The 18859-nt window shown below is 45.7% G+C and overlaps 1 protein-coding gene across 1 annotated transcript in view; it reads left to right on the top strand.

Moving 5' to 3' along the window:
• ST3GAL5 (ST3 beta-galactoside alpha-2,3-sialyltransferase 5) overlaps positions 1-18859 on the top strand; it is a 51193-nt gene that overhangs the window by 12689 nt on the left and 19645 nt on the right. Inside the window, exons 2-3 of the mRNA XM_029937734.1 lie at positions 14813-14936; positions 17669-17780. Of these exons, the coding sequence (XP_029793594.1) occupies positions 14813-14936; positions 17669-17780 (236 nt within the window). The remainder of the gene's footprint in view (positions 1-14812; positions 14937-17668; positions 17781-18859) is intronic.

The following is an 18859-nucleotide window of genomic DNA, read 5'->3' as shown; positions in this document are numbered from 1 at the left end:
TATATATATATATATATATATATATATATATATATACAATGGAGTATTACATGGCAATGAGAAAGAATGAAATATGGCCATTTGTAGGAAAGTGGATGGACCTCGAGGGTGTCATGCTAAGCGAAATAAGTCAGGCAGAGAAGGACAGATACCATATGTTTGCACTCATAGGTCTGACAGGAGAACAGGAGAAACCTAATGGAGGACCAGGGAGAGGGGAGAGAGAGGGACGCAAAATTTGAGAGACTGTTGAATACTGAAAACAAACTGAAGGTTGAAGGGGAAGGGGGAGGAGGGAAAAGAGGTGGTGGTGATGGAGGAGGGCACTTGTGGGGCAGAGCACTGGGTGTTGTATGGAAACCAATTTGACAATAAATTATTTTAAAAATAAAAAAATAAATAAAATTTAATAAATAAATAAATAAATAAAATAATAATAATAATAAAAAGAAAGTAATCTGCTCATTATGTTGTATCATATAGCATGACAGAACGAATGTTGCCAGTTGGGGAGTCTGGATGAAAGGTATCCAGGAATTTTTTGTAATGTTCGTGCCATCTTTCTGTAGGTTTGGGATTATGTGAAAAAAGAAAAAAGAAAAAAGAGTTTGAAAACTTGGAAGCCTGCAGATCATGGTGCTGTGGCCAGTCTAGCATCAGAAGCCACCTGGGGCTTTTCAGGGTCCCCCTGTCCGTGGTCGTTAATGAAGTCAGTTCCCGCAGCACTGCGCTCTCTTCAGCATTGGCTTTGCTCCCCTGGCGTCAGCAGAAAACAGGGTGCAAGAGCGTCAGTAGTGCGGCTTCACCTGACAGGAAGTCTTTCTTCTGCTGTCCACTGCTCCTCCTGTTCCAGAGATGTGACTACTGCTGGCTGTCCTCACGTAGCCGGCCAGCCAGCTCTGATCCACACATTTACCTGGTTTAGACTAGGTTACAGGACCTGCTGCTGTCCTGTAAGAGAGGCTTCCCAGGCAGAGCGTAACTTCGGAAATCTATTTAAACACAACTGAGAGTGCTGATGCGTGAGATCAGTGCACTTCACCAAGATGCTTTGGTTGAGCGCTTGCCAGGAAATAAGGCACAGGGCCCTCAGAGCGTATGCTTTGCTTAAAGCTTTGGCATCGGCCAGCTGAAGATGGTCCTCCCTCCTGCCGTGACGGAACCTCGGATTGTATATTTTGGCAGAAATCCTGCATCTTTTGTGTTCCACATAAGCAGGGGCGTTCTTTTCCAGCCCCCGCTGCATTATACACAGTTTAGGGCCACCTTCTATGTCATGGCTGGAGCCTCTCCTGTGGAGTGGAGTGACAAGGGCTGTTCTCGGGTTCAGAAGGAGAGCTCTAAGTTAGGGCCCGAAATGGGTGTGTGGGTGGGTCTACTTATCAGAATTTGCAGAGAGGAGTTCCTCTGAAACTGTCCAGCCCCAGGGAACAGAATATCATAAGAACAGTGAAGCCTCTCTTCCTCCTTCCTGTCTTTCTTTCCCTTCCAGCTCTCCTTTTCCAGAATTTCCTAACCCCCAGCCTCCACTCCATTTTCTCTACTCTGTGTCCTCCCCTTCTCTCTTTCCCCTTTAATTTTTAAAAATCCATCTCCCTCTACTTATTCCAGCTTCCTATTTCGCTCTCCTAAATGGCCATAATGTATGAGCGTCTGTTGAATCAGCTAAGATTTATGTTTCCTGTTCTTACTTTGAAAAGTAGGTGAGACTCATAAATTTTAGTGGAAGAAGAGGCAGTGGAAATGTTCTCATCCAACCCTGCTTTTTACATCTTAGCAAACATCCTAAAGAATGACTTGGCCATTATCAAACAGTTGACTATTTTATCTCTTCCTCTCCTCTTAAGAAACAGAACAGAACTGATCCAGCTACTCTTCTATTTCCCAGGGTGGTGGGTGGGACAGTCATTTGACTTTGTTTATCTCTTTTCCCCAGTGCCCTGCATGCACACCACACACACACACACACACACACACACACACACACACACACACACACACGGTGCTTCTCATTTGAAAAATCCCATCCCTGTTCTGCTCTGGACAGTTCACAAATGCTCAGTGGTTGTGACCTCTGGACATGGGGAAGGATCTGGTCCTCACGTCTGCCTCTTGTTAGGACCATACTGACTCTGGGTTAGGTGTTCTGCAGGAATCTGGGTGCGGGCCTCTGATGAGTGTGTTCATTTGTCGGTTCATTCCTTCAACAAGTATTTAAGTGCCTCTTCCATGCTAGGCACTGTTTTAGGTTCTGAGGTTATAGCAGAGAACACAATCTCCAGAGCCCACTCTGAAGCCCACTGGAGCTTCACTCCAGAAGCTTATGTTTTAGTGGGGAGAGCAGAGGAGTGCTGCAAAGTAAAGCAGGAGTGAAAACAGGGCTTAGGGATGGGCATGCTCTTTTACAAGGAAGGTGACTTTTGAACAAAGACCAAAATAAAGATGGTGAGGGAGAGAGCCACCTGGAGGCCTGGCGGAGACAAATGAAGACCCTGAGGTGGGGTGGGGCTGGGAACCGGAGGCCACTAGGCTGAAGGGGAGTGAGGAGGGAGGGAGGGGAGTATAAGAGAGAGGTAGGGAGGGGAAGGGGATTCTGGATTTGGCCCTGCAAAGTGCTGCTCTCTTGACGTCTTTGTTGTGTTAGTGACATCTTGGAGAAACACCACGTGTAGTTCTTGGGCATGTTCGGGTTTTAGAGAATGTTTATGAATTCCAAGGACCCAGAAATAATTGCCTTAACACCTTTAAACATGTGAAAAGCCAGCAACTGAGTGAAAGTAATGGTGTATTCTCAGCCTTACAGGAATGCTGGTTGATTAGCAGTAAATTAAAAACCACCCCTCGGAATCACTGAAGCACTTGCATTTTGGTTAGTGGGCAACACCAGTAAAGTGCTGATGCATTCATGGAGCAACTCTTTTATTTTTCATGTTGCAAGACTGGTCCTGGTAACTGCACAGAGTGTAGGAGGACCTGAACATCTTTAGGTTAAAATCTGTTGTTAATTACAGCCAGGAAGAACTTACTGGAGAGCAGGGTTTCTCAAAGTACCACACCCACGTAACTCAGGGACGCTTGCTTAAAATGCCCTTTTGGTGTCCTTGTGTGTTCCTGCCAGGTGGGAATTCTGGAGGTGAGCTCCATACTCTACAACCTCCTCCAGTGGCTCTTGTGCATGGGCAGTTTGAAGAACCGTTGGCCAAGACAGTGGTGGAGACATTGATTATTTCTTCTTCTTATTATTTACTTAAACAATGGACATTCATTACTCACAGTTCTGGAGGTTGGACACTCAAGATCAAGACACTGGCAGGTCCTGTGTCTGGTGAGAGCCTTTTCCTGGTTCCTAGATAACCATCTTTCACCTGGTGGAAGGCACCCATCATTTCATTTGAATGAATCTCAGAAGCCAGGAGACGATTGGGCGTGGTCTCAGCCCCAGAGCTCAAACCAGCACTTCCTTTGTGGTTTTGGTATCGTGTGAAATTTCACATTCCTAAAAGACAAGTAAGACACTGCCTACCCCATAGAAACAGGGCAGGATGGTGTAGAGGGGGTTTCCCCCCTGGCGTGGTGGGAGTGGAATGCAGTGGTTAAAGGTGCTTTGTTTGGGTCGCATGGATCCAGGCGCGAGTGTGGCCCTTCCATCCCCATGCACACCTGGAACTCGCACACCCCAGGGCCGCTGCCCTGCTCTGGCTGCTGTGTGGATGCAGGCCTGAGCCTGTCTGTTGGCTTGCACGTTGCGCAGGTGAGAGCACGACCACTTATCTTGATGAGTCCAGTTCTGGAGACCATGCAATCCAAACCAAATAGTAACAAGATTTGGTACTGAAACTCAAGCATCTCCAATTTCTGGGCTGCAGTCTTTGGTTTTCAGCTTTTGCAGGGAGTTTAATTCCCCTCAATACTTTAGGAAATAATAGGGTTGGAATTTTAACATAGATAATGGTTTTATCCCAGTGGATAAAGTCGGGCAGTTTTGCCTCCATGGGGATATTTTGCAATGTCTGGAGACAGTTTTGGTTGTCACAGCTGGGGGAGACAAGGAGGACCAGACATGCTAGTGGCATCTAGGGAGCAGAGGCCAGGGATGCCACTACGCGTCCTACACAAGACAGCCTCCCACAACTACGAGTCACCCAGCCCCAAACGTCAGTTGTGCTGAGCTGGAGAAACCCCACAAAAGATCGATTACATGCCTCATGTCTGTGTTGTATTTTAGGATTTTTTTTTATGTTTATTTATTTATTAATTGTGTGTGTGTGTGTGTGTGTGTGTGTGTGTATGAGAGAGAGAGAGAACACTCACAAGTGGGGTGGTGGGAGTGGGGAGCACAGGCAGAGAGAAGGAGAGACAGAATCCCAACTAAGCTCTGGGACATCAGCACAGAGCCCTGATGTGGGGCTTGAACTCACTAACTGTGAGAACATGACCTGAGCCAAGACCAAGAGAGAGAAGCTTAACCGACTGTGCCACCCACGCACCCCTATGTCATAGGATTCTAAGCGAGCCTTCATACAAACAAAGTTCCACAGCTTAAAACTGGTTTGGAATTAGCTACCTAGATATCTGCCTGGGTGCGGGGGAGGACAGGTTGACTTCTGGAATCAGTAGGAGAGAAGTAACATGTCACCCAGCGCTCTGGAAGCCATAGGTAAGGCCCCGGACTAGAGTGCTCTTGAACTTTTCTGATGAAATCACTGTTCCTCTACCCACAGCTGCCTCTGCCTGTGGGGTGGGGTAGGAGCACGTTTAGCATAGAACCTCACCTGGTCTCCACTGCTACCCAGCCCCAGGACCCCCCAGCCCTGCCACTTTTGCCCTGTGCCCATGGTTGGGCTCTGGCAAGACAGCCCAGGAGTCCGCTCTGTGACTAGAGCCTGTCTGTGTCTGTGCTGAGTGGCAGGTGCTGTGCTTCTGAACAGCCTCCTTGCCCTCCGCACACCACTGTGGATACATTCCTGTCATCACTTCCCTCGACCTTGGGTTTCTAGAAAATGGAGACTCATTTCAGACTCCGTCTGTCATGTCATCAATGCATTCTCACAGAATGGATGAAATGAATGTTTAGAAATCACCCCTTTTGTGTGTGGGCACTCATTATTACTTGTGTAGGATAAAGCAATATAAAATGCATTTCGTTCAGGAACTCTCATGCTGCTTTCTTAAATTGAGTTTCAGAGCGTTTTGAACCCAGGCTTGGAAATGTCATGTCAGAGTTACTGATTTTGCTTGATATTTCCTTTTGTGATTTCTAGCAGTACTTCCGGTGTTTCTTCCCTTCCTCCCCGACCCTTTAAAGGTGGGCTAACCAAGGTTAAGAAGGCTCTGCACTGTTCTTCCCCTAGGGAATCTTACCTCTTTAGAGCAGTCTTAACTGTTACTTTTATCCAAATGCCCCCGGGCCTTATCTCAGTTGTGGCACATCCTACAGTTGATTGTTACAGATCCCCTCTTTCCTCCCTTACTGACAGAACCCTAGTTTTGTTTGGGGAAGCTGCTGGCCCAGCTTGTAAAAGTTTCTGGCTAACTTCGCAGCTGGAAGTAGCCGCGTGATGTCGTTCGGGCCAAAGAGATATGAATGGAAGCCTGTCTGTTTCCGGGGAAGTTTTCCGTCTCCTGATATAGATGCTCCCCCTTTCTTTGCATCTCCTCCCTCTTCTTCTCCTTCCTGCCTGGTCCGTCCAGCAGAGGTTGGCCACATATGAATGGAATGCTGGAGGAGCAGAAGCCGCGAGGGGGGGAGGGGGCGGCTGTGGCATTGCAAAGCCACTGCATCAGCCCTTGCTTCTAGATTTCCGATTCTGTGAGAGAAAGGAACACCGACTTAGCTAAAAGCCATGATACCCAGGTTTCTGTTACATGCAGCAAAAGGCACCACCCCCTGACTGATATTCCGGGTGAGATCTTTCCCTGGATCCCCAAGCCTGGGTTTTCAGCTGTCGCAGAACTTATCAGCCAGGTGGCCTACAGGCATCTGGGACTCAGCAGGGCCAAACTGACCTTTGTGTCTCCACAGCTTCTGTCCTTGTGACCTTTCTCTAGAGAGCTCCACCATCCTCCCCGTCACTTGAGCTGTCTTCCCTCCTGCCTGCTAAGCACATCTGATCTAACCCAAGCCCTGTCGGTGCTGCAGCCAAAGCCCTTCCTCTTCCCGCTGCTGCCGCCATCTTTGCTGAGGCACACAGGATCTCAAGCTGGGAACGCTGTGCTGGCTCCCCACCAGCCTCTGGTCTCAGGCTCTCCACCCCTTCCTCTGCTATCCTTGCCGCTTTCCCATTGATTTTCCTCCACGTTTCATGACCCCTCTTGAAAAAAGTCCTCAAGGGCTTCTTGTGATTTTCCATGGCCTTCTGCAGTCTTTCATATGTTGACCCTGCTGACCTCATGGCCTGTCTTAGGTTGGATTCCATAGAAGCAGAGCCCGAAACAGGACTCAGGGTCCCCAGGTTCATTGAGGGGCCTGCCAGGAGAAAGGGAGTGAGGTTGGGGCTGAGGGGAGAAGCCGGGAAGGAGCTGAGCAAAGCTGTGGCCCCAGCTGATCCCAGGTGTTCTCCCAGAAGCAAGAGGGCTGGTCTTTTGTACCTCCTCAGTCAGTTGGGTGGGGCTGTAGGATACCTCTGCAGAGTGGGGGCAAATGCGTGTTGTTGGCAGCCAAGACTCATAGCTGATAAGTGGCCCCAGGCCTTTCAACATCCAACAGGACCTCAATATTGCCTTATCCTGCCTGCACCCCCACCCCACCCTATGCCAGTCATTTGCTGCTCCCCAGCTAACCAGACTTCTGCCCTTTGCTCATTCCATTCCTCCTGCCCATAGAGTGCCTCTTCCCTCTCCAGCCTGCTCCCCTGCCGTGCCCCCTGCTCACGCTGTGCATTCTCCTGGGCACCCCACAGCTGTGTTTTCCCCAAGGGCAGGCTTCCTGCCTCATCTTCTGTTCCCCTTTATCAGGTAGAAGCCTTCATCTCAAACACAAAACCCCAAATACGATCTAAGTGACTATTTTCTCAACTTTCCCTGGATGCTACATACCTTGCATCAGTCTTGTTAAAGGAGAGAAGTTAATTTATTTTATACTGTGGATGCCTGAGGGCTTAACTCTCTTGGACCTGGTGGGCAGGGCTGGCTGACAGGGTGGATGTTCTGTTGAACCTGAAGCCAAATTTCCAGCTGCCTCCTTGGTCTAGTTGTTTATCATCTCAGAGTCATCACATCATCACAAAACTACAAAAATTGGCTCCCATCCCTGCCTTTCCATAACTGGGATGCAGCTTTACACTTGCGCACTTACCGTGGCTGATAGTCTTCCTTTTATCATTTCTCAGTAGATCTCTGTCCTGTCTCTTCCTCCTGCTCCTCACCAGGGCAGGCCTGGGCTCTCCTTTCATCTGGGCAGCAGCCAGCACCCGGTATCCTGCCTCGCTGTCCCTTGGCAGGCAACCTAGCATGCAGCCGTGAGGTTCTCTGCTCCCAGAATCCTCCCACCTTAAAAGGCACGTTCTTCCGGCTGCCTTATTAACATGTTAGCTGTACCTGCTCGCCTTTCCAGGTGGTGCACTCCAGCCACATGGGCTTCTTCACTTCCTCAAGTTCATGTTTTTGTTCATAACAATCTGTGCCTTGGCATGCCTTCCTTAGTAAAACCCAAAGCCCTTCACATATTTGCATACATTCCCTTCCTAAAGCACCCCCAGGTAGAAGGACATGGACTTGGAGGGGAATAGATGTGTGTTGGAATTCTTCACCCTTTATCCATGTGTGACCTTCGGCAGGTTAAATGCATCGCATTCCAATGAAGGAGGTGTTTTTAGGATTTAGAGCTATACTGTGTAGGCTGCACCTCCCAATAAATATGAGTGCTGTGTCCACTCTTATACCATTAATTGTATTGGTGATGCGGCGGTTCCTCAGGTCCTGCTTTGTGGTGTCTATTCTACTCTTGTCTCAAATGGTTAATTCTTAATCCTGAAACTGTTGGTGCCATTTTTACAAATGGATTGAAAGCCTGGCCCTGGCCTATTATTCATCAGGGCCTTAATAAAAATTATTTCTTCACCAGGCATATAAGCATTTGAGAAGGATATGTTATGTTTTTATGTGTGAGTGGAAATACATAATTTTGAAAGCCAAGCCTTTTCTGCATAAAGATGCTTAGCCAAGCCATGATGTGGAGGCTCTTATCCCAGCAGTTTGGGCAAGAAGAGGACCAAACTTATGAGCCCTGGACCCTAGCATGTAGGAGGAGATGGTAGGGAGGAGCTGCCCATGAAAGGAGTGGGGAAGGAGAACTGGAGGGACAGAAGAAGACAGGCAAGCCGTTGGTGATGGCCTGCCAACAGAAGCCCTTGGAGGAATGCCTGAAACCACCATCACCTCTGAAACTCTTATAACAAACTGAATATTTGTTCAGTAAATATGTATGAAGTGCCTATTGTGTGCCTCTTCCCCTCCTAGGCTCTGTGAATTCAGTGGTGAGCGGAGTGAAGACCCCTGCGTCCATGCAGCCTGCACTCTGGTGGAGGAGACAGAGACAAATGTATATTAAAGAGAAAAAAAAAAGTGTAAATCACATGTATCCTGATAGTGTTCCAAAGACCGAATGAAGCATGCATACAGGAGTCACACACAGGCAGTTTGGGTGAGGAAGGCATACCTGTAGTTTCAGTATTCTAAACTAAACATTCTTCTTGTTACATAAATGAATGGACTTGAGTGAAGGGTCCCGATCTCCGACGTGAGCACAGTCCGTGTGTGAACATACACAGATCGGCGGGGGTGGCTTTCGTGTGGGGCAGCCTTCATGACACTGCGCTTCTCCAGTGGTGCTGGAGCTCGGGGAGGACCACAGTCATCCATCATCCATCCGTTGATTCCACTAACCAGTTTTCTGAAGCCTCCTGATGCTCAGAGAGAGCTGGGCATGAGGTTTCCACACCTCAGGGGGTGGCGGGGGGAGCTGAGACTGGCTGGACTTGCTGAGTGTCAGTGTTCTTCATTTTGCTTCTGCATAAATACATATTTTTTCCAACTCAGCAGACCCCCCCCACACAAAATATAGTAACTTAGAAACTTCCAGTTCCTACATTTTTTTTTTTTTGCCTTTAAGTGCTTTATTTATGATATGGTGACCCCAGTGCACAAAGAGATACTTCATTCCTAAAAATAGTTCTCATCTGAGCGGTTTTCAGATTTCTTTTCATCCTAGGGGAAGGGCCCTTCCCTGCCATGAAAATGTCTTTATGTTTGCAGAGATAAAAATGGTAAAACACATAATTTAGGTAGTGTAAGAGGAATGCAACATAAAAACTACACTTACCCACAATTGTTGATTACGATCCCAGCCCTAGAGATCAGTCGGGGCTGAGAATGAAAGAAACCTAAGTTGAAGATTTTCAGCTTGGATGGCTGAGTGGATGGTGCACCTTCCAGATAATGTCAAGAGTAGAGGCAGTGCCTGGTTCTGCTCTGTAATGATGTCTGAGATGAAGACAGCAGGCAGGTTGTTGGATGCAAGGTCTGAGCTTGGGTGACAGGTCTGCACAGGGAGGTAGGTTTAGGGGTCACCCCCCTTGAGGAGATGAGTTAAAGGCTGGTGGTGGAATCTGGTGGTGAGTATTTGTGGGGCAGGGAGAAGATTGTGCTGGGGGTGGAGATCAGGACCCTGGAACCATAAGATGTGCATGTGGGAGTTCAAGGGAAGATTCAAGAAGTTTTAAAGGAAGTGTGTTCCCTAGGTATCACAGGCGTGGTGTGTAGACTGGCTGAAGGGAGGTAAACAAGCTGGAAACAGCTTGGCTGTCACAGGGAGCAGTGACAGGGAGGGGGCAGTGACCAGGGAGCACTGAGCAGATCGAGATAGGGTTTGGAGGAGAGGAAGGGTACTGACCAGGACCTGACCCCAGGGAATATGTGAGGGGCCTCAGAAGGATGTTATTTCTCCAGAGATACCAGGAAGGGAAATGGAATGGACTCCATGATAGGGCTAGAGCCAAAACTGTGGCTGGAAGTAAGGGTGACCAAAGGACACAAGAACCATAAAGCCCCAACAGATGGAGCACATCATTGAGACTGGGTGCCTATAAGTTCCCTTTCTGTGTGATAACAGTAGCAACAACCAGCAGGTACATGGTGCTTATGATGTGCAACAGCTTTCCCCGTGTGAATCCTATGAAGTAGGTAGTATTGCTACACCCATTTTACAGATGAGGAAACTGAGCTGCAGGAGTTATAGTGAATTGCCCAAAGTTTCCCCACTGGTAGGTGGAGGATCTGATTCCAAGTGTCGGTAGATACTATGTCCTCATACTCCCTCTCCTGAGATCCTCTATGGTATGATTAGAAAAAAACCAACATAGCTTTTTTGTTTGTTTGTTTTCTTTTTTGAGCATATGGATGGATTCGGTTGTATGGCAGTGATAGAAGAGGAAGGAGTTCAGGACTATAGACCCACTGTCACACCCAGAGTCCCTTCTTTCCTTGAACAACCCCACTTTCCTGAAAGTGGCAGGAGAGCATCATCTGATATACCAGTCACTGTCCAGCAGGAAACCAGAAGCGACATGGATACTTTTGTCAGGGAGGGTTTTCATGCAGGGATTGATCACAAAGACGTCAGCAGACCTGGAGATACCAAAGTGAGAGAGAGAAGTGTTAGTCAGAGATCAGGAAGCTTCTGTCACCCAGGGATGAGACTTTTACTTGTCACAAAGCTGCTGGAGATGCCATCACTTCTCTCAAGTAGAAGCCAAGGACACCAGATGACCACTGATGCTGCTGAGTCACACGTAGACACCCTCCCTTGCCTGTGACTGTCATTGCCCCTGTCAGAAGCTGCACTGCATCAAGGGACCGGAAAGGTTGCTCTTTCCTCCTCTTCCAGGACATCCCCTAAGCACAACTCAGCAGGAAGCCTGCTGGCCACAGTCTGGGGAAGGAAATTCACAGGCTTCCAGCCTGCAGGGCGGCGCTGTCCAGCACACTAGCAATAAGCAGAGGTGGAGACACGCTTCACACTGACACTGCGGTCTCTTGTTTTGCTGGAGGCCCACCTTGGTGAATCATGTGTCATTCTGCTTGTAGGAACAGAGACATCTTAGGAATGTCTGTTTTGGGGCGCCTGGGTGGCTCAGTTGGTTAAGCCTCCGACTTCGGCTCAGGTCAGATCTCGCGTTCGTGGGTTCGAGCCCCGCATCAGGCTCTGTGCTGACAGCCAGCTCAGAGCCTGGAGCCTGCTTCCGGTTCTGTGTCTCCTCCTTTCTCTGCCCCTCCCCCTCTCATGCTCTGTCTCTCTCTGTATAAAAAATAAATAAAAAATTAAAAAAAAATATTAAAAAAAAAAGAAATGTCTGTTTTAAGACACACGGACCAATGGAATAGAATAGAGAACCCAGAATTGGACCCACAATTGTATGGCCAATTAAGCTTTGACAAAGCAGGAAAGAGTATCCAATGGAAAAAATACAGCCTCTTTACCAGATGGTACTGGTAGAATTGGACAGCAACATGCAAAAGAATGGAACTAGACCACTTTCTCACACGATACACAAAAATAAACTCAAAATGGATGAAGGACCTGAATGTGAGACAGGAAACCATCAAAATCCTAGAGAAAAAACAAGAAATAACCTCCTTGACCTCAACCACAGCAATTTCCTACTCGACACATCCCCAAAGGCAAGGGAATCAAGGGCAAAAATGAACTATTGGGACCTCGTCAAGATAAAAAGCTTCTGCAAGGAAAAGGAAACAATCAATAAAACTAACAGGCAACCGACAGAATGGAAGAAGATATTTGCAAGTGACATATAGTATAAAGGGTTACTATCCAAAGTCTATAAAGAACTTACCAAACCCAGCACACAAAAAACAAATAATCCAGTGAAAAAATGGGCAGAAGACATGAACAGACATTTTTCCAAAGAGGTCATCCAGATGGCCAATAGACACATGAAACAATGCCCAGTGTCACTCATCATTAGGGAAATACAAATCAAAACCACACTGAGATACCACCTCACACTGGTCAGAGTGACTAAGATGAATAAATCAGGAGACTATAGATGCTGACGAGGGTGTGGAGAAACAGGCATCCTCCTACACTGTTGGTGGGAATGTAAAACAGTGTGGAAGTTCCTCAAAAAACTATCAATAGAACTCCGTTATGACCCAGCAATAGCACTGCTAGAGATTTACCCAACGGATACAGAAGTGCTGATGTATAGGAGCGCACGTACCCCAATGTTCATAGCAGCACTTTCAACAATAGCCTAATCATGGAAAGAGTCTAAATGCCCATCATCTGATGAATGGATCAAGAAGATGTGGTATATATATATACAATGCAATACTACATGGCAATGAGAAAGAGTGAAATCTGGCCATTTGTAGCAATGTTGATGGAACTCGAGGGTGTTATGCTAAGTGAAATAAGTCAGACAGAGGACAGATACCATGTGTTTTTCACTCATATGGAACAGGAGAAACTTAAAAGAGGACCATGGGAGAGGGGAAGGGGAAAAAATAGTTAAGGAGAGGGAGGGAGGCAAAGAGGGAGGGAGGCAAATCATGAGAGACTCTTAAATACTGAGATCAAACTGAGGATTGATGGGGGTGGGGGAGAGGGGAAAAGGGTGATGGTCATGGAGGAGGGCACTTGTTGGGATGAGCTCTGGGTGTTATAGGGAAACCAACTTGACAATAAACTATAAAAGAAAAAAAAGAAATGTCTGTTCTATATATGTACGGTTCCAGGTAGCCTACTTGTTCCCACCACTTGGCTGGCCATGCATTTGAGTAATCTCAAGTTGTGGTGTTTAAAAACCTTCCAGGGTCTCCGTTGTTATTCAGGAAGGATTTACTAGTGGGGTCCTTGGCATTGTTTTTTGAAATGCTTCAGAAGGGTAACCTATCTATAAAAATTCCTGCACTGTAATGCTACACAGTTCAAATTAGAGTTGATGGAGAGATTGTTTTTAGTCGCAGAAACATTAAATACTTGAATGTCAGTTTGAGAAAAGATTTTTTTCAAAGGAAATGACATAACTCTAATTGAAATGAAGCATATAATGAGATGTAACTGCCTCTTGACCAAATGACCAGAATAAAGATATTATTTCTTAAATTTATCGTAATTGCATAATAGGTGCCTATATTGGTTGAGATATGACTTAACTTTTAATTAACAATATCTTAAGCAAGACAGAAGTTTATTTCTCCGTCTTATAACAGCCCAGAGGCAGGTAGTGCAAGGTAAGAGTGCCCTTGGGGTTGTCCAGGGACCCAGCCCCCTTCTCTGTTGTTGCTCCATTGTCCCTTGGTGACATGGTGTGTGGTCCAGAGTGGCACATCATATGTCAGTATTTCAGTCAGCATAAAAAGAGATAAAGGTGTATGCCAAGGAATACACCCTAGAAGTTGTACAAGTCACTTTTGCTCATATCTCATTGGCTAGAACTTAGTCACAAGGCCATACCTAGTTCCAAGGGAGGCTGGGAAATGTAGTCTTCATGCTGGGAGGCCATGCGCCTAGCTAAAAAATCCAGAGTTCTACCAAGTTGAGAGGAAGGGGGAAATTGATATGGGGGTGGGTGGGAAATGTATTGATTTCTACTACAGTACTTCTTGGAATATTATTTAGAAATTGAAAATTTGAGAATAAAATTAATTCAAAAGAATAAGTAGACAAGCATACCCAAGAATATATAACTTAAGAAAAATGTCTTTTAATATTGCCATATTTTCTTTTTTTTCTTAGGGTAACACTTTTGTTGTTTTAAATATAACATTTCCTCTTAATATATATATGAAACACTTCCTCTTTAAACTTTTATTATAAAAAACTTCAGATATACTGAGTATTAGAGCACTGAGAATAGTTTAATGAGCCCCATGTGTCCAGTATCCAGTTGTGACACTTAATCAGTTTAATTTATTAACTAAATGTTTTTTTTGAGAGAGAGAAAGAGAGTGCGACAAGTGAGTGGGAGAGGGAGAGAGAGAGAGTGAGGGAAAGGGAGAGGGTGGGAGAGAGAATCTTAAAAAGGCTCCACACCTGCTTAACCCTAATGCAGGGCTCAATTTCGTGACCCTGGGATTGTGACTTGAGCCAAAATCAAGAGTTGGTCACTCACCAACTATGCCACCCACATGCCCCAACATTTAATCAGTTTAAAGCTAGTGTTGCCTTATCTATCCCCCACTTGCACTCTTATTCCCTTCCTGATGTTTTTGAAGCAGATCTCATTTTTCCTGTTTCAACTGTAAATAGTTCTCTATGCACCCTTAAAAGGTAAAGGCTCTTTAAAAACTAATTAGAATTTTTATTTGGGAATAATTGTAGATTCATGTGCAGTTGTAAAAAAAAAAAAACCAATACAGCGAGATCCCAGGTACCCCTTACCCAGTTTCCCCCACCAGTAGCCTCTTGCAAGATCATAGTATAATATCACAGCTGCGATATTGATAGGGATATAGTCAAGACTCGGAATATTTACATCAACACAAGGATCCAGCCCCACAAAATACCCCCCTCCATAACTCCTGAAAACTACCAGTCTCTTCTCCATTTCTGTAATTGTGACCTTTCAAGAATGTTATATACACAGAATCATACAATATGTAAACCTTTAGTATTGGCTCAGCATAGTTGCCTCTAGATTCATTCAGGTTGTTGGGTGGATCACTGATTCATTCTTTTTTATCGCTGAGTTGTATTCCGTGCTACAGATGTACCTCCTAAGGGCTTTTTATAAACACAACCTGCCTGACTGTCCCTCTTTTCCCCCCCTCCTGGCTGCTTCTCTCTTCACAGCAATGCCCAGTGAGTATAACTGTGTGAAACTGAGAAGCGATTGCTCAAGACCCTCTCTGCAATGGTACACCCGAGCTCAAAACAAGATGAGAAGACCCAACTTGTTGTTGAAAGACATCCTCAAGTAAGTATGAGCCCTCGCACCTTACGACTGCCCGGGTGGGTCAGCTGTGGAGAGCTGGGAGGAAAATGCAACAGGACCTGAAGGATGGCTCTCATACTTGGTCGGAAGATCATATGAAGGCACATTCGAGTAAAGATTTAGCGCACAGATGTCTGGGTTTCTGCATCCAGCTGTACTTGGTGATAGGGCAGTGCCACCCAGGGAGGCACCATCCCAAGAGGGACGCTCTTAAGTGCACAGCTCTCCCTGCCATTATGTGACCAAACAGGGCTTTTCCCCTTTGCTATTTTAAGTGATTCTAAAAATATGGCTAACTAAAGTCCCCTACAGGCTTTGGAAGAGCCTTAAATATTGAATACTAAACAGATGACCTGTGTTTCAGCCAGGTCACCTTTATATCCTAATAAGTGGTATAATCGTTAGAGGAAGGACTTGCCAGTTGCATTTGGTAGCAGCCAAACCAAGCTGAAAATCACCCTTTTCAAAATACTGCTAATTTAGGCGGTGTAGAAGGAGGAAGTAGGGGGGCACCTGGGTGGCTCAGTCGGTTTAAGCGTCCGACTTTGGCTCTGGTCATAATCTCACGGTTCGTGGGTTCAAGCCCCATGTCAGGCTCTGTGCTGACAGCTCAGAGCCTGGAGCCTGTGTTTGGATTCTGTGTCTCCCTCTCTCTCTGACCTTCCCCTGTTAACGCTGTCTCTCTCTCTTAAAAATAAATAAACATTTAAAAAATTAAAAAATTTTAGAAAAAGGAGGAAGTAGGAAAGGGAAATGTACATTAATGTTTTCCAGCTCCTCATGTCATCAACCGATATTTGCCGAGGCCTGCCATGCCTGGCACTGTGTTGGGTGCCGGCCTGTGGTGGCGAATGAGGTAGACCTGGGCCAGTGGCTGCTCACAATGTGGGCGAGACAGAGCCATGATGGGGAAGTACCGTGCAGTGTCCTCAGTGCTGTAGGCATTGGGCCTGCTTTTTTGGTTTTTAATATTTATTTATTTATTGAGAGAGTGTGCAAGCAGGGGATGGGCAGAGACAGAGGGAGACACAGAATCCGAAGACAGGCTCCAGGGTCCGGGCTGTCAGCACAGAGCCTGATGCGGGGCTTGAACTCACCAACTGTGAGATCATAACCTGAGCCGAAGTTGGACGCTCAACCAGCTGAGCCACCCAGGCGCCCGTGAGCCTGCTTTTAACATACTGTTCTTTTTCCTCCTCTCCCCCCTTTTTTTGTAATCAAGAAAAGGGAATTACTACATGCACTGAATGTAATGCCTTTTTGGGGGGCTGGGGAGAGGAATAGGTAGGTAATACTGCATTAACAAGATTTAAAATTCAAAAGGTATTAAAAATACTCAGTAAAATATCTTCTCATTCCTGCACCCCGCTTAAAGTTAACCAATATTATCAATCCCATGTATATAAGAAATTATGTGTGTGTTACCCACCCCCACTTTTACACAGACGGTAACCTCCTATTCATGTAACATCGTACTCGATCCCAGTGAGAAATCAAGCTGCTTGTCCAGGTTTTCTTGGGGGATCCTGTTGAAATAAGAATCAAGGAACACACTTCCTAGCAATACTTTTCTGCATTATCCTCCTCAAATATTAAGAAATATTTAGCATCTGGTGCATGTAATATACTATGCTAGATGCTATATTTTTAAAACTGCCCCTTTCTTTAAAAAAGAGCTCATTTTGGGGGCGCCTGGGTGGCTTGGTTGGTTAAGCGTCTGACTCTTGATTTCAGCTCAGGTCATGATCTCCCAGTTTGTGAGATCGAGCTCTGCTGTCAGCGCAGAGCTTGCTTGGGATTCCGTCTCCTCTCTCTCAAAATAAACTTTAAAAACGAGGTTTCTAGAACCAGGACTAGCCTTAAATCTTTTATCCTAATCCTGTGTGTGTATGTGTGAGCATGTGTGTGTTGTAAACTATATAATATGAATTTATCAGATCTTTAAAAGCAGTTTTTATAGGTGGTCTTAAGGGTGGCTGGCAGTTCTCTCTCACCTCAATCAGCCTCATCTCTGGTTGGAGCAATAATGAATAGATTGTTTATTTTGTTTTCTTATTTTTTATGGGCTCCCAATATTTTCTGCCCATTTTTTGTTGTGGTAAAATACACAGAATATAGAATTTACTGCCTTAACCATTTCTAAGTATACAGTTCAGTGATGGTAAATACCTCCCTACTGTGTGCAACGTCACAGCCTCCACCTGCAGCATCTTGTAAAACTGACACTCTCTACCCACTAAACACGAAGCCCCGTCCTCCCCTCCCCCTGCCCTGGCAGCCACGCTCTTTCAGTCTGTGATTTTTGACTCCTCTGTGTACCTTATATAAGTGGAATCATACAGCATTTGGAGGACTGACAGTATTTTTAAAGTGGCAAAAACTTGAAGCTGAGATTCTGCAGCTTAGCAGCTGCTACTTGGTTTTTTAAAGTCCAGTGGTCTGCATCTTGATTCATGTTTTATTACGGCGCCTTTGCGGAAATGGCTTTCTCTACATTCTCTTCTAACAAAGAGAGTCATAAATGACTGATTTATCTTGTCGGGGGAAAATAAGAAATGGTGCCCTCAGTTGACCACTAAGGTCATCTTAAAGACTGTACTTTCATGCTGTATGGCAGACAGACTCAACCCGGGGTAGGTTTTCACTTATTTCTCATGATTTCTCTTGATTATCACGTAACTGTGTCATTATGCCTAATCGATTTTTTTTTCCAGGTGTACATTGCTTGTGTTTGGAGTGTGGATCCTTTATATCCTCAAGTTAAATTATACTACTGAAGAATGTGACATGAAAAAAATGCATTATGTAGACCCGGACCGTGTAAAGGTTAGATATTCCATTGGTGTGACTTAAATTAAAATAATCCCAGGCCTATACTTAAACAGAAATGTCATCTCTAAAGGGTTATAAATAAGTGGTCATGAAAGTTATAAAAAGAGGGGGAAATACATCATCTTAGCCCTCTAAAATGAGAGATGACCCTCTCCCCCCCACCAACCCTCCCTACCTACCCTCCTGCCCCCCCACACCTACCCCACAGTACTGTTCCTCAGTTTACCAAAGTCACAGGGGGAGGTGGGTTGCATTTGACACACCCCAGGACACCTGTCGTGGAGTTAGTTTGCTGTGATATTGCCGGTGCACACGTTCTTAGAACAGGGAGATGTTCCTTGAGTATCACCTGTCATTCCTATGTTTTATTTTTCATTTTAATGATGTCACACTGTATTTCAAGATGTTTTTCCTTCAATTTATATTTATTTTTCTGAATCAATTGATGTATTAAATGCTAATTTCACTGCTTACTTGAGTAGCTGAAAGACCCAGTACTGCTCAGTCCTGGATGAAAGAAGAGATGGTTTTAAGTAAGGTAGCATGGCAGTAATGACAACCAACACGTGTCTCATTACCGTCACAGCTGGGAGCCACCCCAGCACTCTCTCCCTCTTACAGATGATGGCGAGGATGGTAGGCTGCTTGCCCAAGGTTACATCTAGTTGAGTCAACCAGTTAATCTGGTTTAGTGTATACTGTGTAACACACAGTAAAAGTGCTTTAGCAATATAAATCATTTTACCCTCATAATAGGAACTGTCATTACCTCCATCTCACCCTGTTTAGGGTTCACTAGAAGTGGTGGAGTCTGGGCTTGGACTCAGCTCTGTGGCCCTGGCTCTGGGTGACTGGTCTCTACCTGGGTAGGGGATGTCCTCAGAAAGGAGCCAGAAGTTACAGGTCGGGTGATGCAGGGAGGAGGAGGGAGCTTATGTTTCTAACCTAGATTCAAGTCTAAATGCCACGTAGTCAAAAATGAGACCTCGGGCAAGTTACTTAATCGTTTTGAGTCCCAGTTTTCCCAGCTGTGAAATGTAAACAACAATGTCTGTATAATAGAGTGGTCCTCA

This window comes from Suricata suricatta, chromosome 4 (assembly GCF_006229205.1).
Source record: "Suricata suricatta isolate VVHF042 chromosome 4, meerkat_22Aug2017_6uvM2_HiC, whole genome shotgun sequence".
NCBI classification, from domain to species: domain Eukaryota; kingdom Metazoa; phylum Chordata; class Mammalia; order Carnivora; family Herpestidae; genus Suricata; species Suricata suricatta.
This window is presented reverse-complemented; position numbering and strand designations above follow the sequence as displayed.